Source organism: Nothobranchius furzeri, chromosome 9, assembly GCF_043380555.1.
Source record: "Nothobranchius furzeri strain GRZ-AD chromosome 9, NfurGRZ-RIMD1, whole genome shotgun sequence".
In the NCBI taxonomy this organism is placed as follows: domain Eukaryota; kingdom Metazoa; phylum Chordata; class Actinopteri; order Cyprinodontiformes; family Nothobranchiidae; genus Nothobranchius; species Nothobranchius furzeri.
In genome coordinates, this window is record NC_091749.1 from 62,701,785 (window position 1) to 62,727,303 (window position 25,519).

General features: G+C 42.1%; 1 protein-coding gene across 1 annotated transcript; it reads right to left on the reverse strand.

Annotated features, from left to right (window-relative positions):
* Positions 1-636: 636 nt before the first annotated feature.
* Positions 637-24,901, reverse strand: ext2 (exostosin glycosyltransferase 2). The gene is made up of 15 exons (XM_015953124.3): positions 24,761-24,901; positions 24,054-24,396; positions 23,756-23,979; positions 23,489-23,578; positions 22,051-22,167; positions 21,638-21,833; positions 20,695-20,834; positions 20,507-20,600; positions 14,470-14,601; positions 6,916-7,105; positions 5,592-5,758; positions 4,963-5,106; positions 3,694-3,822; positions 3,095-3,177; positions 637-832 (listed from the first exon to the last, which is right to left on the reverse strand). The coding sequence occupies exons 2-15, from the start codon at positions 24,366-24,368 to the stop codon at positions 694-696; spliced, it is 2,160 nt and encodes a 719-aa protein (XP_015808610.3). The 5' UTR covers positions 24,369-24,396; positions 24,761-24,901; the 3' UTR covers positions 637-693.
* Between the last annotated feature and the right edge of the window lie 618 nt (positions 24,902-25,519).

Here is a 25,519-nt window from a genome sequence, read left to right on the forward strand (position 1 = left end):
TCTCTTTGATGCATTTATGCAGAGATATCTATATAAAACGCATTTGTGGGCAATAAAAAAGTACATTTAAAAAGATTCCAGTAGCTCAGATATGTTTTTGTGTGTGTCAGGATTCAGCAGTTACTCACTCCTCGTATTAGATTTACGACACCAGCTTCGTCTAACGGTCCAGCGTGATTGTGTAATAGAGAACACGTTAAAGAAAGACTGTACAACATCTGTGTCGCATCACAATCCGTCATCCCCGAGAATAAAGCCTACATAGATATGTCAGAATCGTTCATCACCCGTTTATTACTTTAGTCGTTTTTATAAAGCACAGATAAAAAGATGCACGTTTGTGTCATATTTTCAAATGGGAGACGAAAAAATGAAAGAAAAGTGTTATAAGTTATGCCTATCATACAGCTCTCCTGCAAAATATAAATATGTACAACATGCAGGCTGAATGGAGAGCGGCTGGAGGCTCAGGTGTTTCGCTCTGACGCAGTAACGGCGAGTGAGATAACGTCGACCCCATCGGCACCTCGAGTAACATCGACGTTTGGGAATATTAACAAGCTTTCTTCTGCAAAATGAAACTGGCTTAAACGTAAAAGTGTGACTGTAAAATGTGTGTTTCAGTGCTGGTTGTTCTGATGTCAAAGACCACGCTGGAGACCAGTTTAGAAATGCTGAGACAGTGGGCGCCGATCAGAGGCTGCCGATGTTAGGGAAGCTCTTCAGCTTCTCTGGAAAGTCGTCTTTATAGAGAACCGGGTCGGCGCGGTGCTCCACCACTTTCAGAGGCATTGTTCCAAAAACCGTAGCAAACTTGTTAATGCACTCGGACCTGCAGAGGAGGACACGTGGAATGGAAACAAGGATTATGAATTAAAACTGAAGTAAACTCCCAAACGTCACCGTTTTTCCATTTGCAACATGAAACTCATATCCTTATTTAAACTGGTACACACAGACACTGCAGTCAAACAGCTCAAACTTCAAATTCCAGTTTTGGTTCTTTCTTAAACACAGATAAGGTGTTTCTTTACCTTGCTGACATTTTGTTTGCGTCTGCAAACATCCTCAGAGCTGACGCTGATGGTGGCGTCACTTCCTACTCCGTTTACCCGCGGGGCAGCAGAGGACTTTGTCGCCCTCTGCTGCCCGCTCTCCCCTCTCAGATGATGCAGTCCCTTGCGCGATCCAATGAGTAAACTGATAAAGGAAGCTATAGAGATAAGGAGACGTGGATGCGGGACCACGAACAGAGACGAAGGAGACTCTGGAACTGCGCTGCTCTGGGCGGCTGCATGTTGGAGTAGCTCTGTTGACGATATGCAAGTTTTGCCTTTTCTTGGGCATTTTTTCTTCTAGTTTCTCAAGAAAAACTGTATTTTTTGGACACTTTACTTTTCTGTTTCTGGTGCTGTGAAGCTCGAAGGATTTTTACTGCAATTTTTTTAGCTTTTTCACTTTTTGAACATTTGTTATGATGCGTAACCATGGCAACAAGCAGTTTACAATCGGGAGCAGCTGATTAACATTGGAAAGGCTGAAATAATACCTCAATTGTAGCCGGAAATCCCAAATGAGCTAAAACGCAAGAAGCGTGGGTGCAGAGCGGGAGCAAAACGGAGACAGAGAAAGAGGAAATTCAAACCATCTCTTCCATCGATCATAATGGTCAATGTGAGATCCCTGGCCAACAAGATGGAGGGACTCCAAGCCCTTTCCAGGACTCAGCCAGAGTTTCGGCAGTTTCGGAACCGCTGGAGGAGATAATGCAAAGAAGGATTCTCCAGAGAATCAAGAACATGATGGACAACCCTGAGCATTCTCTTCACAAGACTGTCCGACAACGGAAGAGTGTCTTCAGTCAGAGGCTTCTTCAGTTTCGCTGCAACACTGACCGCTACTGGAGATCCTTCCTGCCAACAGCCGTTGTAATATACAACAACTCTGATGACTTGACTATTATTATTATTCTGAACTACTACAGCAATCAATTTCCCTCTGGGATTAATAAAGTATTTTTGAATGGAATTGAGTTTACTCTTTGGATCGCGCATAGGACTGCATCATCGGAGAGGGGAGAGCGGGCAGCAGAGGGCGACAACGTCCCCTGCTGCCCACGGGTAAACGGAGTAGGAAGTGGCGCCGCCATCAGCGTCAGCTCTGAGGATGTTTGTAGACGCAAACAAAACGTCAGCAAGGTAAAGAAAAACCTTATCTGTGTTTAAAAAAGAACCAAAAATGGAATCTGAAGACAAACACAGCAAGAACGTACAAAAGAAGCTCAAACTTCATCCTAATGTACAAAACATGTAAAGATCAATGTAATGTTTTGTATTTTATAAATGATTTGTAGCTAATTTACGAAGCAGCAAACTAAATTTTTAAAAATAAAAACATTTCTATCATCGGCTGCAACAAAATAACAAATACTGATGCTTCATGTGTCTCTGTTGCTCAGCTGTTTAAACTGGAATCAAACGTAAACAGTTATTTTATTCATTATTACAAACTTTCTATTAAAATACACTAAATCTGTGAAAAAAATCATTCAAATTTACATTTTTTTGGTTTTACAATATAAGGTTGATTTAATCTGTCTGTATGTTTTTAATAAGATTAAATATTACAACAATTTTGAAGATTTTTTTTAAATAGCCTGTATTTGATATAGCGCCTTCTAGAGTCCTGGAACCCCCCAAGGCGCTTTACAACACAATCAGTCATTCACCCATTCACACACACATTCACACACTGGTGGTGATGAGCTACGATGTAGCCACAGCTGCCCTGGGGCACACTGACAGGCGAGGCTGCCGAGCACTGGCGCCGCCAGTCCCTCCAATCACCACCAGCAGGCAACGTGGGTTAAGTGTCTTGCCCAAGGACACAACGACAGCGACAGACTGAGCGGGGCTCGAACCTGCAACCTTCCGATTACGGGGCAAGCTTTTAACTCCTGTGCCACCGTCGCCCCAAAAGTCTGCCAGTTTGTTAGCCTTTACACACATCCACATAAAAAACAACTGTAATCCAAAAGATCAGCTAATTTTACTCCTCTCACGTCCTCCATGACGTCTAAAACTGACAACCGTACCTCTCAACCATGTGTGTCTGATCTAAGGACAGTCCATCAATGGCGGTGCACTCAGGACACTTGAACTTTTTCCTTGGGGTCACCTAAACAGAAACAGAGCAGCGTCAGCGCGGTGATGTCTGCACACTTCCATGATTTGTTAATTTTCAGAGGCCCAGACAGAAGCTAGTCCTATTTCATCCCACTGGACAGCATCAGACTCGGCACCCCGATGATCTCAACTTGTGAATGGATGCATGGAAAGAAGGGCAGTAAGAGATCGGAGGGATGGTGAAAGAGAAGGATGATCAGAGGAAGTGGGAGGAGGAACGGGAGCTGCAGGTGTAGGGAGGTGTGGCTCCGTTGATTTGACAGAAGGGTGCGCTTAAGCCCTGGTGAGTTTAACTAAACATACTCAGAGGGGGGAGTGCCAGTGAGTGACACCCAGATAAGGGAGGCTAAGGTCAGGCCCCTGCACCTGGGGGAGTCAGAGTGAGAAGGAAGGAAAAATGGGGGGAGGCAATGGTGTCAAAGAGTGAGAGGTGATCAGACCCAGAAATGCTGCTCTGCTGTTTGAGGCTTCAGCCTCCTCCCCCAAGCAGAAGCAGATAGGACCGTACCTTTATGGGGGCTTTGCCTGTGATGTTCGCCACCAGGAAGTTCATTGCAATATCCTCACAGTTCATGTGGGCGTCCACCCAGTTCTTGATGTCCCCTGGCATCTTGTACGTGTACAAATAATTGAAATACTAGATAGGAAAAAAGAAGAAGCATAAATTCAACATTTATTACTGTAAAAAATGTGAATTAGCTTTACTGGAATGTGTAAAAAAGCTAGACTCGCTTTCAAAAGTAGCCTTGGATCATTGCTAAAGCTGCAAAGGCAAATTTGGAAAACAAGCTAGCTTAAAACATTTTTTCATGCTTCTCAACATTCTAACATAGCTATAAATACAATGTGGAGAACAAAAATATTATATATACATGTATTAATGAAATGGTTCTCTCGCGTTTGTCTGAAACCTCCGCCAATAACATGTTTTGGACTGAAAGCAACTCTTGGACCATGCGGTTGTTTGTCTCGCTGAACCGTCGCTGCAAAGTCCTCCATTTATTACCCACTTACGCATTTAGCAACAGAACACAAATGATGTGAGAGGATCGCTGCTCAACAATATCAGAGAAGGAGAAACAGTCGGCTGCTACCACTTCAACTTTAGGGCAAACTACCAGAAAGAAAAACACCATTTAACTGATTCACGGCCAATGAAGACTAAAGTCGTCATTTGCATTTTTTTACTGTTTGAGCATCGGAACGAGCCCCCGCGCTGAGAGAACAAACATCTCAGCCCTGAAGCCGATCTTCATCTGCATACGTCACAGATCACATGATCAGGAAGCAGACCATCCATGTGTTAGGAGATCGTTTTGGGCCGTTCCTGTAAAAAAAAGTGAGGCGCGAACCGGAAAAGCGTTGATCACAATTCAACAACGGATTATGAAAGAACGGATAACGCTCGAAACACGCGGCTTCTTCCTGATGTAAGAGGTGAGTCTCCTCTTTGTTTTGGTTGTTTTGGCGTCAACATGATGCTAGCGCTCAACGTTCTGTGACTCTTAAAAAAACAGTAAAAACGGTGAGAAACGCTGGCAGCGAAGGCCGTTGGTGATCAGGAAACGGCTGGCAGTGAATGAGTTAAAGTCAAGGGCAACAAAAGATGTTTGGACCTTGAAAACCGTGACGGGTGTTTAGCTCTATCTCGTTTAATCCGGCTTTGCAGGTCCTTCTCCCGAGGGGAGCGTGACCATGTTTACATTCAAAACCTAGCTTGTTTGTAGACTGGCTAAAGCAGCTTTCAGTTTATAGAGGAAATGCAGTCAGTCTTCACCTTGTGGTAGAAAGCAGCTCCAGTTAGAACCATGGAAACCTCGTTGGTCCACTCTGACTCGTATTTCCACTTCCCCATTTCGTGGTCCCAGAGGTGCAGCCGTCCTGGATAGCCCACAAGCCGGTCGGGGAACTCCCTCCAGACCTGGGGAAAACATCATACATGCATCTAGCTTAAAGGATAAATGATCGAAATGAGGCTCAAAAGCTCAGAATTAACAGTTAACTCCTAACTATACCTACTCTGAGCCAAAAATCACAACCCACTAACAAGCAGCAGCCCATCAGATCTTTTTACTGAAAGCAGGATGCAACAGTCAGAAATCGGCTCTATTCTGCTTGCAATTCCATGTAATTGCCCTTAAACTGAGCACAATTTTATCAAATGGCTTCCAAACGGATTCAGGTGGACATGCAGCACAGAGCAGGACCTGGCACGTGCGCAAATATGGAAAGAATCAGCTGCAGAGCTGTCATCCTTCTAACCGCATCACAAACGTTTAGCACACAGTCAAATCTCTAAATGGTGAGGAATGTGACTGGACTCTCCCTGAAGGAGTTCAAACTCCAGGATCAATCTGCCATCAGAGAGAAGGATGGTTTAAGTTCTTTTAAATTAGCGCATCTCACCTCATAGCCAAACTGTAGTTCATCAGATGTTAGCATGATGATGTCATCATCAATGGCGAGCACAGCTTCGGTCTCGATCTCATCGTAGGGGAAGAAGCGGTTGCTCAGTTTGTTTTCTTTGGTTCGAACGACTTTGAGGGGAATGCCAACCTTCGGCCAAAGAGATTCTGCCAAAAGATGAAAAAACGAAAAGAAAAACATTTAAAGTTTCACAGACAAGGATGGAGAATTAAGTAATCTGCAATTTGGCGGAAGTGAACTAAAAGTGGTTTTATTGGTGTAACAGAGATTTTTCTGGTTGATAATTTGCTAACCATGTCTGGTCCTCTTTGATAAAAGCATAGGACAATAATCCACAGACATCAGTGTCTGAGGAAGGGTTATTTACCCCTACCGCAGATTTTAATCTGTTTCTTGGCAACAGAAAGAAGCGATCCGTGCTCCATCAACCTCAAGCACGTGTAAATGTAACCACACAACAATTTCTCATGGGGGGAAATCACCAAAGCTTCTTCTTTTCCCTAGAGGAGAATTTCAAAGACCTTGGGTGGTGTCCACGGCACGGAGCATGGCAGAGACAGATCACACAGAATGTGTCTCCTCATTACCAGAGAGACTGAGGAGCCCCTAACCATGACTGAGGTCTCCTGTCAGAAGTTATTCTGAAGAAAACTGGGTCAGGTTTCTTCTTCCACTTTTCTTTTGTTGCTGTAATTCCTTCTTTTATTCCCAAGGCTGGGAGAAGTGATTTTAGACATGAGCCATTATGTGAATCTAACAAGATTTCAGCCCCAAACCCCAACAAGCTAACGTTCGACTTCGGTTTTTACATGTTCCTCTTGCTGCGTGCAGTAATCTCAGCAGCTGCAGAGACGATGGAGACGTCAGAAGGAACATGTCAGGATTATCTGAGAATTTAAGTGTGTGCCAAAACACGCTCTTTCAACTTAAACAAAAACAGGAACATGGGAACGCATCAAATCCGTGTTCGGTGAGAACGGGAACAAAAGCTGCCATCATATTAGCCTGTGCCCCGTAGGTATGACCTGTCAACAGTCCCTTGTTAATGCAAATGGGTCACGACGCTCCAGCCAGATGCCGGTGATGCCCTCTAACGAGAAGAGGGCGCACGGCCATGGGGGAGCTCGTTACACCGACCAGCTACTGAAGCAGAGTGGATTAGACTCTCTACCTAAAAGTTTTTGTTCCATTCAACCTTTTAATTCTGGATTTTAGCTGAATAATCAGAATACGTACAAAGTTAGAATGAAATGCGATAAAGGTCTACAGTCTAACCTTGTGAGGTACTTCTAGGTACACTCACCCTCAGGAGGACTCTTGTTCTGATTGTTCCAAACCACCAACAGCTTGGCCAAGCTCGGCACCTTCGAGATTTCTGTGATGACCCGGAAGAGACTCTCAACGCGATCGTAGGTCAGCACCACAGCTGTGAACCCTGGAGCCCGCGGCGGGATGAGGGGCAGGAACAGGGGGCTGTTGACGCTGGACCACTTCTACCCAAAACATGGAAAAAAAGACACGTTGGTTAGAATCAACTTTGTTTGCTCACTCTTTGAAAAAACGACATCAAAACGATCCTCTCGAGCCAGACAACAGTTTGTTTTTGTTAAGACTTGTCATGATTAAACAAAGGTCCCAGCAGAGTCTCCTGTAGCCAATGTTATTTTTATACAATTGGGCAGAAAACAGAAACATAAAAAATAACCTTTCAGTTAAAGCAAACCTGTGAGAGGCAGCAGCTAAAAATGTAAACAAAACAAGACAGGCTGGTTATATGCTTGTGTCAGATGCAGGTGTAGTGGGAAGCAGGATGAAGAGGCTGGGGCAGAGAAGAAGAGGAGTTGGAGAGGAAGAGTAGGGTCCGACAGGCGGCGGGTCACACCGACTCCACGTTAGATCAAATGACGGAAAATGAAGGAAGTTTGAAACTTTAACTGTAATCTGGGTAAGAGTTCCACCCCAAGCTGCAACTAGTGGCTGTGTTAGATCTAAATATTAGGATCAATCAGTATTCTGAGGCCACAGAAAATCAGAGAGACGTCATGAAAGCCTTCAAGAAGGTTTCTCTCTCCAGCAACCATCAATCCAAGTAAAACAAACAGCAGATCTTTATTAAAAGTAGCAAAAACACGCTTGAAGAAGGAATGAACCCGGCTCCTCCTCTGGTCCCAGGTGGCCGTGGAGTGATTATGTGTCTCCGTCTGCAGCATCAGCACAAGTCTGTCAGCCTCTGCCGTTTACACAACATCAGTCACACCACCACCAATAAAAAGCCACTTCACTGGAAAGTGGAAACTTTCCTGTGGCCGTTGACACATTGTCATTCCAAAATAAAGGGGGGAGGGTGTGATTAACGTAGCACACAGGCGCAGCAGTTTCATAAAAACAGCAGACACACTGAGAACACTTCAGTCATTTGTCAAAGTGAATGAATTAGCTGCAGCTCAATCCGACACCAACAGATCAGAAGGAGGTACGTTAAATATACGCGCCTAGAAAGGGTTTTATTTGGTTTTTAACTGCTGAAGTGGTTCTTCTCTCATGTTCAAAACCATCAAAAGAACAGAGATTAAGAACGTGATAAACTAAGTCTAGTATCCAGAACGCCTGGATGTGTCTGTTCTGTTGGTTAAAAACAACGCCACGCTTTTAACAAGTAGTAAACTTTAATGGCTACTAAAATAAAATAATATTACCAGTTTGGATGACAGAAGGGGAGATTAAACACCAGCTTTGGATGTATTAAATATGTGGGTTATTGATGGGTACAGCTCTTTCTACATGAGAAAGGTTGTTTTTAAGTATTGAACACTCATTTAAAGTGGTCTCTAGAAAGAATGAATGTCTTGTAAAGCCTGGTCCATGCTTCTCCGTCAGCTCCGCAAGGGACAGACACGCACGGATTGACGGAAGCGTTTTGCTCTCACACTTCTCCGTCTCCTGGAGAGCGTTGCAAAGCAATTACCCGGCAGGACAACAGAGGGTGTAGCGCTGTTCTGTGGTATCCTGTCATGCATCGGTCCAAGATCGTGTGTTTATATTGTGTTTTTTTTGTATATAAGAGACTTTTTAACACGGACATATTTGTCTCTCATTCTCCTCCACCTCGTCATGAGCTCCCCGCCTCTAAACCCACGTTTCGTGTCATTTCCGTCCACAAATAAAACGCTTGCTGCGCATCTTTCCACTCCTCCAGTCACGGGAGAATTAAACGTTCATATTTTTAGGTTTTTTTCCGCGAGGTATTTTTCAAGCTTCTCCGTGTCTGCCGCTTGTTATCCTCGGCTCTCTTTATGCTTTTGAGGGCGCAATGGCGGCGCTGTAGACAACAGCGGCGTCCTGACCAATCACAAGCTTGCGTTGTCCGTCTTGACTGACGGATGTTTAGAAAAGAGAGCTCGACTCCGTCCGTCCTTGCAGAGCTCTCCGGCAGGCATGTAAGGACGGATAATGGCGTTGCATGTCTCCGCACTGACGCAGACGGAGAAGCATGAATCAGGCTTAAGTTGTACTCTGGGGGGGGGGGGGGGGGGGTGTTGGAGTCTTATTTCCTCATTTTTAGGAATCTTGCCTGAGTTGGGATAAACGCAGCACGGCTTAATCACTAACTCTTCTGCGACGTTGATGTTTTATCTCCACAAATAACACAAGCCTGGAGGAGCTTCTGCCGTGTGGTGGAGCTGCTAACAGTTAGCTTCTACTAGCCAAGATGTTCTCTGCTGTGGACGCTAAACCAATAACAGCCTTCCCAGTCGTGAGTCCAGATGGGTGAGTCCATGAATGCTAAGTGACAGTGTGACGTAGTTCTGTCCGGGTTTTCTAATCCTAGAGTTTCACCATCTAGTTTCTATCAGAAACTAATGCAGCAGATAGATGTAGGAGACTATTTTCATGTTCAGCCTGCATGAAAAAGTCAGAGTGACCCATTATGATCAGAAATAATAATAAAAAAAATGTTTTTCTGTGTTTCACTTCTTTAATGAGTCAAAAGGTTAAATGAAACTGAAACTTTCATTTCAAATCTTAAACTTAAGATTTGCATAACACCGATTCTCTGATAAGAAACCAAACATCTTACAAGAACACAACAAGAAGTCTTTTAATCTTCTTAAAATGATTCTTAGCTTTGAACAAGATTCGTACCTTCACTAAAAAGGTTATCAAGTGTAAAATGGCTTTTATTAACAAATGTTGCAAGTATGCCCCCCCTTCCTGAAAAAACAAACAAACACACACACAAACAAAAAGCGGCTTGTCCCTCGTTCTGAGAGCCCTTTCTCTAAAGGCCCCCGCCATCCAGAGCCATGTGCTTTCAATTACCACCCTGAAGTCTTCTGGAGGAGAGGCGGAAAAAATGTCCGCCTGATTTATTTAGTGTTGTACACAATCTTCTCACCGTCCATTCGCTGAATCCTTAGAGAAAACACTTTTCCTATCTCAGGAAGGAATGGCACAAACGTCTCTACCCTGACGCGTTTGACCTCGTCCGAGTCTGGAAAAACGGTTGTGATAATGAAGACGGATTGAACTGAAGGTTAAAACACTCTGGCAAAGTCAAGTGTAACTGCTGAATGTGAGCTATATGCTGCAGGGTCAAGGTTTAGCAGCTAGCTTAACAAAATGTAAGAAAAGCTAAGCACAGCTTTCATTCAAACATCTACGCTGCGTTTACCATCTCCAAAATCCCAACATCTAGCAGATTCCCATAAATTGCAACGCTTGTCAACATATGACAGATTCAAAGGCATCACTGTGCATCTACACACACATGCCGACATGCACACTCCTTTATCCCACAGACGCAGCTTGAAGGAGTCTCGAGATGAAACCAGGCTGATTAACAACTCCAGGGAGATGGTTGCCGAGCCAACGTGTCTGCACAACCAAAGCGGCGCTGAACACACACAAGCCATTCTTCAACTCTCTACAAAACACAATGACGAAGACGCACAGGAACTTGGTTTTCACCACAGAAGAGGCATCCGCCTAGTGCAGAACTGCTGACACAAACTGGCTGCTCCAGTGCTAGCTGGTTGGACACCAAACTGGAAAGCTCTGCATGCGTGGTGCCTCAGACAGAGACAGCATCTCCTGCCACTGCACTACAGACGGTTTGATTTATAAGGCACAGGAGAGGAGAGGGGCTTGCGTGGCACCGTGAGCGTCTGCACGATGGAAGGCTCATTCTTGACATGCGCCATAAAAACAATCAATTTCCCTCTGGGATTAATAAAGGATTTTTGAATTGAATTTAATTGAATAAAAACACTTCTATAGTATATAAGGAAAAGATTCTGCTTGGTCGAGCACAAGATAGTACAGATTAGATATCAAATGATATGGGTGTTATAATACAGATGCAGATATGTAGAGGTCATGATGAGTAGCTGATGGCTCATTTTCACGGACGGTATCTACACGTTTTCTGCCTTATTTCCCTACTAATATGTCACACCAATAACAATGGATCCACATTTCTGAACCTGACCCATTTTTTAAATTCTGATTTTAAAGTTGAATCTTAATTATGAGCACTGCACAGTAATAAAATTAAATATTTAACATGCAGGCTGAACATGAAAATAGTCTTCTACCTTAGTACACCCACAAAGACAAGATATCAGATAAAAAATGTGGAGTCATATACGAAATACCAGGCAAACGATGCAATACCACATACATAAGAGAAACCCTTTTAATATTAAGCAAGGTTCTTTTTACTTTGGACATGAAGGCGTTTCTAGTTGCCTTTTACATGTTTCGACCATCAACACACACACACACACACACACACACACACACACACACACACACACACACACACACACACACATATATATATATATATATATATATGGACAATGGGTTTCCATAAGCTCCAATAACACGTTTTTGTGGAAAAATGGGAGGCGGCCACCACCGCCATTTTGACCGTGTCAGGTTCCGTAAAGCCTAGACAATTCCACAAAAGGGAAGATAGGTGGAGCTGAGGGTGGGGCTGTAAGGCTGGGATCAAATGACTACACCCGGTCGAACTAGCTACAAGCTAACCTGAAGCTAGCCCAAAGCCAACATGGAGGTGGGAGCTAAGCTAACGGAGGTAGCTACCTAGCTACAACCGGAGCTAACTCTATGGAACACCAGCGACCTGAGGCTCACACGGAGTTTGAATGGAGGTTTGCGGCACTTTTTCAAGAAAACTATCTTTCTGTGAATAAAAAAAGTATTAAATCGGTAAGTTTATAAGTTGTTTCCTTAATGAAAATATATTTTGCTTTGAGCAAGTTTTCAATATTTTTAAGGTACCGGGTAAATTAGCAGGCTTAATACATTTCATATGTTTCTAAAACGTAATACTTGTTTGTATCTTGTTAAGCCAAGTAGCCTTTATTCTGGACTCAGTACAATTCACCAAAAGTAAAGAGACATTATACAGATGAAGTAAGCATAAGATAACTTACTGGAAGAAACGGAATTATGAGAACCAGAACAAGAGAGCCTGATAACAGTCATGTGAAAATAACAGTTAAAAAGTATGTATGTATAATAGAAATTAAAAAATATATTAGAATTAGTGTAACTCACTGTGATCCAAACAATAAATCATCCATAGCTGATTAGCAATCATGAAATAAGGTCTGGTAGTTTTTAAGTTTCATTCTTTTATTACATTTTTTTCTGAGATCTGTTAAAAGGTCACCATGGCAGCCTGTGTGTCTCCAACACCAGCTACACAAAGCAGCAAGTGTAAGTACCAAGTACCTGTCTTGACCACTTCATGAATGGTTTTGTACTTTAAACAGCTAGGCCAAACCTGTTATTTTTTTCTCCATAGCCATTTGGATCATTAGAGACAGCTACGTGAGGCGTGGTGCCCAGAGAGCTGCAGAGACCCTCTGAGACAACCTTGGCCTCCCTGACGTCCGTGTCTCCTGGTTCGGTTGGGGTGGACTGAGGTGGAAAGACCTTCTCCCCTTTTTTTCCACTCCCTGCGAGGAAGAGCAGCTCCTGATGTCCTTCTCATCCACTGTGGCGGCAATGACATGGGGTGGTCAGCAGTGTGAAGCAGGTCAACATGATGGAGGACCTGCACTGGCTTCACCTTCTACACCCTCATATGATGATCATCATGTCATCCATCACCCAAAGGTGTAGATGGAGGGCAGGTGTAAAACCTGCTAAAATTGAGAAGGCCAGGAGGTTTGTCAACAGTGTTATGGCTACATTTATTTCTAACTTAAATGGTGCCATTGTTGTGCATCCTCACATCAGACATGACAGTCCAGGGACATTTTTGTCAGACAAAGTTCATTTCACAAAAAGGGGAAATGATATATTTTTTAACTAATATTGCCGATTGTCTTAATGGCCAGCTCCAAAAGCAGTGAAACACTTCCAGGTGGGAGTCTCGCTGCTTTTGAATTTTGCCTTTAGGAGAGATTTATTTTCAGGCAAACAGGATACATATATCCCTGACTGTTATAGCTAATGTGTTGTTGAGGTAATTTATCTATAGCCATAACACTGTTGACAGCTGATAAAGACGCGTCACACAAACACCTGTGACACTTCTGAAGAAGACCGCAGACGACGGTCGAAACATGTAAAAGGTAACTAGAAACACCTTCATGTCCGAAGTAACAAGAACCTCGTTTAATATTTAAAAAGAGGACATAATGAACATTGTAAAGGATAAGAGAAACCCGACGGCAACTCAACACACGAACAGAACATAGAAATGAATGTGAGAAAGAACAAAGTCGAAGACACACAAGAGCAGAAAGCACAACAAAGAAATCAGCAGTAACAGACCACTGTACAAAGGAAAATCATATAATAGACTGGGACAGCACAAGGATCATAAACACACAACAGAAATTCAAAAGATGGATCAAGGAAGTGATGGAGATAAGGATCCAGGAACATGAACAGGGGCGAAGGTGTATACACACTGGACCACTCACGGGACACAGTGAGTAGAGCATCGTCCTATACTGCCCACAGATAAACGGAACTGAGGCCACCGACATCGGCGATAGCTCTGATAAAGGTGGCAGTAGACGTTGAAACATGTTAACCAAGATAAAAACAAGCTCCTCTTACTCCGTTTATAACAAAGAACCACAAAAAATGAATTCTTCTACCTTTATTTACTACATTAGCTTCTGATAGAAAGACGGGAAAACTCTCGGGTCACAAAATCCCGACAGATCTCTGTCACACTGTCACTTAACATTCATGGACTCGCCCATCGTGACTCACTGTTGTTTAAGCGTCCAGGAAACCGCAGAGACCATCTCGACTAGTAGAAGCTAACTGTTAGCATTAGCAACTCCATCACACAGCAGAACTCCTTCAGGCTTGTGTTATTTATGGAGATAAAATATCAATGCTGCAAACCAAACAGATTCAGAGGTAGAGTCGTGTTGTTGTAAGCCAATCAGAGGCAAGCAAACCAAAGATCAGGAAATAATACTCCATTTCCTGTTGTTTGGAGCTACTTTCTCCTCCAACTGATTTCTACGTCCTCAAACAGGCGCACCAGGGCTTTTTACCCCACAGAACAACTTACAAGGAATTCATTTATAACAGAAACAACTGCAAATGTATTAACAATATGGGTAAAGCTGACCTTTAAATAAAATTCTGCAGCACCGCCAGACTGCCAACAGGCATGTCTGACTTAAAAAAAGAGGTACATCTGCTGATGCTGACATATAAACATAAAAAATTGTAAACTTAGGCCTGATACATCAGTCTACACCGAGATGACAGCACTGAACACAGCTGAGAGACACCGGAAAACATTCAAAGATAATGTAACAATTCTATGAGGAAGTATAAAAAAAGTACATACCACAACAGGTGGGTTATTCCACTGCTCATAGGTGCGTGCAGCATAGGGGTAGATGCGGTCATTAATGATCTGTAGAGTCGTCAAGCCGATAGCCTTCATGGAGCTGAAGTAGGCCTCCCAGAACCAGCGTGCCTAAGAAGGAAAAACATGAAGATTTAAAATGTTTTCAGATAAAAGAAAAATGTGAAAGAAAAAAATAAATGTGGAGTACCAGACTGAATTATGTTAATGGACATGGACAAGCACCATCATAAATTGGTGATCTTCTCAGTCCCTACACCCCCAGCAGGTCCCTGAGGTCCAGTGATCAAAAATCGAATAATAGTTGTGCAGCGCACCAGGCTAAAGACCAAAGGTGACAGATCATCTGCTGCTGTGGCCCCCAGAGTCTGGAACTCTCTCCCCCTGAGCCTGAGATCAGTGGACTCAGTGGTCTCCTTTAAAAAGCAGCTGAAGACTCACTTGTTCAAGCTGGCTTTGGTGTGACCTTCATCACCACCCTCTCCTTATTCTGCTCTTATTCCGCCTTTCCCGGGATCCAATGATTTCCCTCTTTCCTATTCATTTTCTCTCTCCCTTTCCTTACATTTTTTTATTTTCTCCTTTTAAACATATTTTTAATAATTTTTGAAATCTTTTTATACTTTAATTTTTTTTGTTTTGTTTTTGTGAAGTGCCTCGTGATTTTTATCTTGAGAGGCGCTATATAAAAGATTGTTTTCTTTCATTCGGGATGTTTGGTACTCTGGTTTGATGACATAATATCAGAAGACCTGACAAACAGGTAAAATGCTCTCCCACCTCCTCAGATGTCAGTTGTAATGAATCAAAAGGGTCAATTTTCACCATGGAATTGACACAGCATAACCTTTCATACATGCCAGAGCTGCAAAGTCAAGGCTGCACCAACTGGAGGATCCAGACGCACAAATCAACCTTTTGCTCACTTATTGTTCTTCAACGCAGACAAAATAAACTGCCAAGGTCTCCCGCAAAAGCCCCTTTCTCTCTGCGTTAAAGTCAGACTGCTGGATTCCTCACTCTGAATAAAAAGGGAATCTACACAAATCCTACAAGGCTTTACAACTTATTGACCCTTTGCACCGACGTCACTTTACCACGTGGGTCCACTATGGTGGACGGCAAAAGCATGTAAACAGTGAGCGACACGATTACTAAACAAAGGGAAAAGTAGAGCCTGAAATTGTTTTTGTGATCAAAACAAAAACAAAACTCCTCCAGCATTCCTTCAACCAGTTCATGCCCAGTTCAGTTATCAGAAGAAGTGGCGCGTCTAGCCGGGGCTCATAGAGAGCGGTACGTTAACTAGCTTACCAACGTTAGCTTACGTTCTCTCTGCAGCTGTTCACCGATGTAAACATGTTGCTGACTTTGCCAAAATTCACCCCTCTGGATTTATAACTTTATGTTGTAAACAGTGTTTCACTTTACACCAAAGCTGATTTTTAAAAAGTCTGGATCCCTACCAGCTTCTGTTGCTGGTGGTGTTACCGGGTTCAGCTGCTGCTCTCACACCGGAATGAGAAGACCTCTGAACAGCGGCGCTCATATAAATAAATAACGTAATTTTAACACACGTAATCATACATCGGAGCTTTAATATTGTTAATAATTGTCTCGCTTTACACTACAGTGGACGGAGCGCAGTCTCCGTGGTGAAATACCCACCCATCAGGATTATCAATAACTTGTATAAACACATCACATTTATCCCTGTCCCTGTCTTCCTCGTGAAATAAATGAACGTTAATCTTACCCGGTAAAAACATGTTCGCTGCAAATCTGAGGACTGCTAGTCCGCTTGATTGATTGATCGCTGCAGTTCATCTCCGTCCTCAGTCTCCATCAAAGTTATTAAAAAGAAAAAAAACGAGTTGAGTTTACGTCCTTGTCTCTTAGTGCAGCCAACCACGCAGCAAGCTAAACCATTTTACTGTCAAATCTACTAAATAAAAGCGATAAAAGGCTACAAACTGGCTTGTTTTGACTACCTTCACTGGAGTTTCTACGGGTGTAAACGGTCTTTTTGCCGTCCATCATGGCGAAGGGAGCGGTCACACGAGTGGCGTGACGTCACGTGCAAAGGGTCATTAAGTTAATTAATGATATAGTTGCATGAACAAGATGTTTAAATGAAATGTTTGAATAATCTGTGCTTAAATCAATGAAGTTGAAATGAATATTGCTCTTACAATGATCCATTGCAGATCTTATAATCAGTAAGTGTTTGATTTAACAAGTTAATCATTATCTACACTCATACACATCTTCATAAGATACAAATTAAGGTTAAGATTCACCTCACATAAGTGTTTCATGACATTCTCATTCACAGCGTTAAAAACATCTTTGTATCTGAGGGGGGCGTGGCTTTCTGAGGGATGTTGGTAAAACTTCAAGACATGGCACATTCTGATTTGCCAGAATACGCCAGAAATGACAAATAATACGTTTATTAAAACAGGAGTTGCTTCCTGACTAATTCAGTTTCTAGCAGAGTTCTGAACCGGCCAATTCCAAACAAGTATCCTTGAGACATCTCTTTTGACATACAGTCAAAACCTGTTTGCACGCTGCAAGCTGACACAGCCAGACGGCTCCCTAAGAGCCACATCCACTTTGGACACAGACGAGCATTCCAGCTACTGTTGTGACCTGGAGACATCTCAAGACTGGACGGTCGTATTGGAGCTAATCTACGGGCTCCCGGTGCCGTGAGGTCCACCCGACTTCTGACAGTCCGGATCTGCTGGGGGTCTCCGCCAGGGTTTGTTGACACAACAGATTGCATCTGATGCTGTTTTATTAATAATCAACTCTCTAGTTTATAGCTGACAACAAATTATTTTACACCCAGATTTCACAATTTCTTTCAGACACAAAGGTTCTGATAAACATCAAGCTTACATCACACCACCTCACACATCACATTCCATCACCACATATCCACTCCATCACATCTCATTATTCATATCTTGTCATGTATAAATCATTAGTTTAGAAAAGAATAAAATTCCTTTTGAACTATTTACCTGACTCTGTCTGAATTAATACGAAGTGTGTTTAGGGTCCCTGAACAAGTAAAAGTAACTAGTCTTCTGATTAAACTTCAAAGATCAATCAGGTTGATAATTCATGTTTATGTGGAATTGTCACACCTTATTGGTCATAATTAAATTGCAGTCGTCACGCTATAAAGTGTGAACGCTACATTATTTTTGTTTCAGACGCTAAATCTGTCAATTAATTTATAAAATAAGCAGAATCTTAAATATTTTTCTTCCTCTAATAATAAAAATACGAAGTGTTATAAGTCTTACCAAAACACTGCCGTAATTTCATTGTTAGTACGGTGTAATTGCTTTATTATCATACGTTTTAGTTCTCTTACAGAGAATAGCACCGGTGTGTACACACTGAAACATAAAATCCTGATATTCCCCAACACACAGCATCTATGAAGAATATTCTGCAGCCCTTTCCAGCTTCTTATCCTTCAACAACTCTTCCGAAGTCCTAAGAAATCTCCTTCGTTTGTCTCTGTTTTACTTCAAGCGGATCTGTTTGAACAAAAGACTTTCTGATGAGTGAACTCTTAACCCGTATCTTAGCGTTATCACACAGGATGCTGGACAACAGGAATGTGAAATAATACCTGTGGATTCATGGTAGCCCACATCAAATCTGGTTTTGGCCAGATCGCAGAAGAGAGAAGAAAAAACGAGTTAATAAAGGAATAAAGATTTCACCATATCCACCGATGGCTGACAGCTTAAGTATTTTCATATATTTTGTTCTGACGGGAATACACGCATGTTATTTTAGCTAATGAGACTGACCTTGGTAAGCGTGTGACTAAATCACCAGTGCCTGAACAGGATGAAAAACTGAAGTGCTACAAAAAAAAAACTATTTATTTTTAAAGCAGGGCTGAAGGGAGCCCAAGAAGACTTCCTAATCTCAGGGGCATATAAATCAGCCGGTGATGAAAGTTTCTTTTCCAACTGGGATGCAGAGAAAACTGCGCTGGCCCCAGGGCTCACATCACTAAGCTCCACCCTCTCCCAGCACCATCAGGAATTTTATATGCAGACAAGAACAGAAATCATTGCAAGAGAAGAGAAACCATCGGCCCACCTTTCAAAAGCAGCGTTTTGTCCACAGGCTGTGCACTACGCCATCTATTAGCACTTAAATGTGATTAAAACATCTCCCTACACACATCCATCTACACCATGTCTTCAAAATCATCAAAAGGGCTAAAATAAAAACTACCAAGATGTTAAGCCTGAAGCAGCACGGTAACAGCCCACTGCTGTAGGAGACGGGTTCGTGTGGGATTAGAGACCCAGTGAACCTAAACCCCTCGCTCGATGCAATTACTGACTCTCCAACAGAGGGAGGAGCACCTCTGACAGCACAGAGTCCTCTTGTGGTCAGATTTCACTCTTCAGATCTCACACCGAACTCTGATTTAGGAAGTTCTGATAAACTTTGTTATTATAAAGAAAACCAACAGGAACAGATGAGTGTTTTTACAAAGTGCTTCCATTACGAATGCACGTAAGAGGAAGGCTGGGATGGTGAAAAGTTGACTGAATATTAGCAAAAATGAGAAAAATGATCTGAATTTCTAAAAAAAAAAAAAAAAAAAAAAATTAATGAGCTGCAGTCATTTCAAATGTTACTAGGTGTAGAAATGAGTTAAATCTCAATACTGAAAGATAATGTTATGAAGCTCAATGTCAAACTGTGTTTTATTTTAACCAATAGCACTGGTTTAGTTAGTCTACTATAATACATTCAAACATTTCTCATCAAATATAAAAAGTATAGAAATGCTGTCAATCGGACAATAGCTGAGACGATCTGATAGATAATAATAAACACACATTTAGGTTTTTTAACCTAGTTTTAAACCAAAGAAGCTCAAATGTGTTACCTTTGGTTAGGTTTCGCCTCCCTACAAAGACTTCACTTACATTTCTTTGAAGTACCTTATTTACCAGGTATGATACTGACTGCTGACTAACGGATGTTGAGTTTGTTCTGTCTCATTCAAGGCTGAGCTCATGGGGGAAAGGATTTTAAAGCAAAGGCTGTAAGCCCCCTGCTGGAAAATTAATGAACTGCATTTGTTTGTAATAAAAAATGAAGTTTTGTTTGAACGTTTGCGTTGCCATGTTGTATAAATGCTTCCAGTTGTACTGTATAAATGCATTTTTGCTACTTTGTGAATATTTAGTATTTTTAAAGTGATCTGTGTTGTTTAAAAGATATGAAGAGAACTCTTTTATTTTCTTTATTTTAAAAAAGTGCATTTTTTAAAATGTCAGTAAGATTAAAATCAGTTTGAAACATAAATTGTTTTGAATAAATGATTAATAAAACAGCCCATTGTTGGTTTTGACTTTGAAGACTTTTTAGGTAAACTCAGATTGAAGACAATTGGAACAAAATAAAAGATTTCGCAAACACTGCAAAATACATCTTTTGCAACCTCACGAAAGCCACGAGTTTGAGCTCGACTGCTGTAATCTAATCCAATCTCTGAGCATAAAACGTCTGTTTGGCTGGTGTAACGGGTAAATTGAGCAAGAGTTGAAACAAGAGAATGAAGAGCAGCTGAGCTAGTGCACCACTCTCATGGCTCCTCTCACTTCTGTTTATTGTGGCCCGATGCAGATATCACATAAACAGAGTGAGCTGTCGTTCCTGCATTTGACTCCAGCTAAAATAAACATAGCCGAAACTTCTATGAGGCTTTGTAAATCTGAACAGAAAAGAAGGAAATTCAAACGTTCAAAGGGTGAAGTTCAAATACAAACTCCTGTCCTTTGCACGTCACATAAAATCTGTTTTGGCTTCCAAAATCATAACTGATCCGGTAGTTTGATGGTTACGAAGCAGACATCTGACAAAAGACTCGAAAAGCCTCCAAAACAAAGCTAAAGCATCTATGACCATAAATCAACATCAAACGTTTTCTTTTTCAGTTAAACATTGTGATCATTACCTGTCTCTGCATCTCTTCAACTTGTCTGTGAGGAATGCTCTTCAGGATGGTGTACATCTCAGATAATTTCTCTTCTGGAATAACCACCGATGCCCTGTAAATGAACCAAAAACAAATACAAACATTACAGAAAAAACACAAAAATGACTAAATCCTTTTCTGGCGATTGCTCCAAGAAGTAGGCAGACCTTTTCCAGTCGAGTACTTCAGAGAACGGCAGAATGTAGGAGTCAGCCAGGATGACAGGGACACAGCCAGCCTGCAGGACATCACTGAGGGCGGCTTGACCCAAGCGTGCTCCTCGCAGAACCACGCAGAAAGAGGACTCCTGTAGAGAGAAGAGTGGATGGATGTTCATTTGCTTTTGTCCAAGGCGCACCTCACTCTGTGGACATTTTAAAGGCTTTAAGTTAGTTTTAATTAACTCATTCACTGCCAGCCGTTTCCTGATCACTAACGGCCTTCGCTGCCAGCGTTTCTCACCATTTTTACTGTTTTTTAAGAGCTACAGAACGTTGCGAGCTAGCATGATGTCGATGCCAAAACAACCAAAACAAAGCTGAGACTCACCTCTTACATCAGGAAGAAGTCGTGTGTTTCGAGCGTTATCCGTTCTTTCATAATCCGTTGTCGAATTGTGATCGGCAGACGCTTTTCTGGTTCGCGCCTCACTTTTTTTACAGGAACGGCCCAAAACGATCTCCTAACACATGGATGGTCTGCTTCCTGATCATGTGATCTGTGACGTATGCGGATGAAGATCGGCTTCAGGGCTGAGATGTTTGTTCTCTCAGCGCGGGGGATCGTTCCGATGCCCAAACAGTAAAAACATGCAAATGACGACTTTAGTCGTCATTGGCAGTGAACGGTTGGATCTAAAATGACGACTTTAGTCGTCAATGGCAGTGAATGAGTTAAAAGAGCAGCTTGGTGACAGTTTATTTCTTACCTGTCCAGTAGTTGAAGCTAAAATAATATTTCTACCAAATGCTTTATGCTTTTTAAAGAGGCAAAGCAACAGCTGATTAGGAAAATTCTGAATAATTACACTTTTAAAAACTCAGTAGAGATAAACGATCCAGACTCCATATCATTATACTCCTTTTGCGTTTACATCGTTAGGTTTCCCACCTGTAGAACCTCTGGGTACTCGTACACCTGCCCTTTGTAACAACGCTTTCGGGCAATTGCAGCACCCTGGGAGAGGTTGCTACACTTGTCTAGCAGGAGCAGGGCTTCCCCATTTTCTTCTTTCAGACGTTCCAACTCAGCCCGGTACTCTCGGTGAATTGCTGTTTGGGAGGACAAAATGAAGTAGTGCCGTGGCCTGGGGGCAAATAAACAGGATATTTAACCAGTTGTTAAATAATCTCTAATATGACCAGGACTAAAACTATTGCTTCAACCAAAATGGCCTCAAGAATGTCAACAAACTCAACTTTCATTTTACTCAGAAGTCAGTCATTAACATTGTGCAGGAACATGCTATTTGGTCACAAGATAATACTGAAGATGGTGAAGGTGGCAGTGTGTCCCCTGCTTACCCAGGTTGTCTCTCGGACAGGACAACATCTGCAGAAAGGGGACTGTATACTGGGATGCTAACATCATAACCTTGTCTGTAGGTCCAGGTAGAGAAACCACCTCCAGCCAAAAGTGCTCTGAAACGCAATAACAAGTTATCACACAATATGTCTCAACAAGCATCAGGAAAAAAGAACAAAAACTTTGATTTAAAACGTTTAAGGGGGTATTTTAGGGTGTGTGTGTCTGCTCTGTCTTCTCAATCCCCAGCGAGTCGTGGTGGATGGCTGCTTATACCGAGCCAGGATCTTCTGGAGGTTTCTTCCTGTTAAAAGGAAGTTTTCCTCTCCACTGTCGCCGCATGCTTGTTTAGTATGAGGATTGCTGTAAAGACTCTGATACTAGTCAGTGACTCGATGCAACCTGCTGGGTTCCTTACTGATTGGCTTAATGACCTGGACTGTATTGGAATGTTTACTTGTGAAGTGCCTTGAGACGACTCTTGTGATTTGGTGCTATATAAATAAACTGATTTGCAATTTAATTGAATTTAGGAAATTGTGAAGGAACAACAAATAAGATTTAGTAGACTTTATTTCCTGACACATGGTATGGATGAGCTTTAATGTAGTAAACTAGCCTAACAACCATGAGCTTTGATGCTTTTTTATCCCTATTATGGGCTCGACACACGGGAGGCGACATTGCCTCTCCTCCATTCATTTTCAATGAGACATGCGCGACAAAGCGATAATTGCGGGTCTCCCTCCTACCAAGCGAAACGCGAAAAACGTGCATGTGAAATTTTGCGCTCGTGCACGTGTCGTGCACAGGCGACCCAGTGATGCGATCCCAGAAAGTTGAAACATTTTCAACTTTTCATCGCTGTCGCTCGGACGAGGACCAATCAACGGAGGTTTCATTCACTGACCAATGAGCAGACAGGATGCTCCGTACACCTCCGAGCAAACATGGAGGAGAAGTTGATTATTATTATGTTTTATATAGTAAAATCACAAGTAAGATTTCAAATAACTCTAGCAGCACTTTGTGAAACATCATATCTACCACTTTATTAACTCTGAACTGCTTAAATAACCTTTATTCCTTCCAACCTGACACAGCCAAACAAAACAACGGAAGTTTCGATTTCGCCATGGAACAGAACGCGTAGACGGCTTTGCCGCTGCCGCGGATCGCCTCCCGTGTGTCAGGTAATAAAAGCGACGGTGACAAATTTCGCTGATCGCGGTCGTTTGTCGCCTCCCGTGTGTCGAGCCCATTAGAGGACATCATCACCCAGGGGTGTTGATTTAAAATTTGTCCAAAATATATGTAATTATACCATTATGTTTGCAATTATATGCTGTTAAGATGTAAAAATGAAACAGTAATTTTACAGGCTGCTGAAGCTATATCATAAACATCACAAGCTTATATATAAACTATTGCTGCTACCTGTCCCTTGGCACATCCAAGGCAGTGTTGTAGTCAGGAGGGCCTCCAGGTAGCATGTTGAAAAGAAGATGATTCATTCCTTTGTCCCACCTACCAAAACAGAAACGGGATAAACACTGAGGGAAATGAACAGACTGCTCAAACAAACTAAATATAGTGCTTTTTTAATCATTCAAAAACAACACGTTCCTTAAAATATCTCTAGTACAAAATAATGAGCTAACAATGACATGTGTATACTATGTTTTTATCGTTTTTTTCTCTTACCTGGGTAGCACTGCCAGAGCTTGGGCCGTCTCTCTGATACGAAGGGAATTTTGATTCAGCACGTCAATAGATGGGATAAAAAGACAGGCCCTGGTAACATCATCTGTATAAAAGTCACTGTCAGAGATTGAGCTGAGCAGTTCATTGTACTCTCTTGATAATCCAGTGCTGCTGATGGGAACCCCCAGTTCATCCACAAACCTCTGAAGAGGGTAGATGTAAACCTGAATAAGCAGATTGGATCGTTAATCACTGTTGAACATAAATAATCACAGAAGTTTACTGATATGAAAGTCACCTTAATTCTATTTTTAGGATTGTAGCCACATCTGTATACATCAAAACAGGTGTGCATCCGACAGCTTAGGTCACCTCTCTCAGGTATGGGACTGGATACAGGCAGTCGGATTAGAGGTGCGTCGTGAACACTGCCCTTTTCGAGGGTCCATTCAGCTGTGGACTCTATAGAGTGGGGCCAAAACTGAAACATCCCGGTGGCGATCAGTCCAAGCAACACCACGGTGAAGAGGGTGATGTAGTATATTCGGTGCTTGGTTTTCATGCGGGGGATAAGAGCAGGGCCCCGGGAGCTGTATTTCCCCGCGGCGCACATGACTGACACCCCTCCCTCTGACCAGCCGCTGTTAGGAAAAACTTATGTTCAATATGTAATTAAAAACTATTCCTAAATTTGATGTTCGGCTATTACGAAATGTTGCTAATGCTTACGCCACAATAAATGTGTATTTTTTTTTTGCATGGCCAGATAAATTACATCTGAAAAACATATCACACAAATGATACCCAAAGAAAACATATTTTAAACAGTGACTTAAATGAATAGTAACTTTCCACAATAGAGGTAAAAGCAACCAGAAACTTAACTTTACTTATAGCGGTTAGCTAAACCAGCTGTGTAAACACACAGAACTGAGCTTACAAACTAACGTAAAATTATTGAAAATAAGTCCGTTTTTGAAAGATGATTATAATCATTTTACATACCGAGATGTTTAGCAAAACTATCGACTCAGTCTCGAATCATCGCCACGGTCAGGTAACGGAGTACAATAATAAATACCGTATTGCTGCTAAGCTAGCTTTGCGTTAGCGTCCTCCAGGAAGCGGAAGTTCTTCTTCTACGCTCCTAAAACGTGCGATTACAACTCAGGAGATGCAAATGCTGCTCTCTTGTTAAAAAGGGTAATTTAATAGAGTTTATTCTCTTTTTCTACAGTCACTTGTTCTACTCCGATTATTTTGCGCTATCAAACGTTCGGAACTCTAAAAACTGAGATTAGGACATTATTGTGTTTCATGGTAACAATTACTAGTTTACTCAGCAGAAAGATTTTCAGAGTTTAATTTATCATTATGATATGAGATTAAGATTTTAAAAACGTTTTTCAGTGTTCTGCACTTTTAAGTCGAGAGTTTCTTTCTGAAGATGCATAACAAGCAAATTCGTTCAGCCGGGGGACTTCAGTGCTCATGTGGACAATGACAGTGATACCTGAAGAGGTAGAGTTGGGAGGAATGGACCCCCGATCTGAGTGGTGCTTTGTTATTGGACTTCTGTGCTCGTCATGGATTGACCAAAATGTACACCATGTTCAGGTATAAAGGTGTCCATGTGTGCTCTTAGCATCAGGATACTTTAGGCCACAGTTTGATGATTGACTGTAGTTTCATTTGATCTCCGGATTTTGCTGGAGCGGTTCGCAGCAGAGTGTGAAGCAGCTGGGATGAGAATCAGTTACTTTA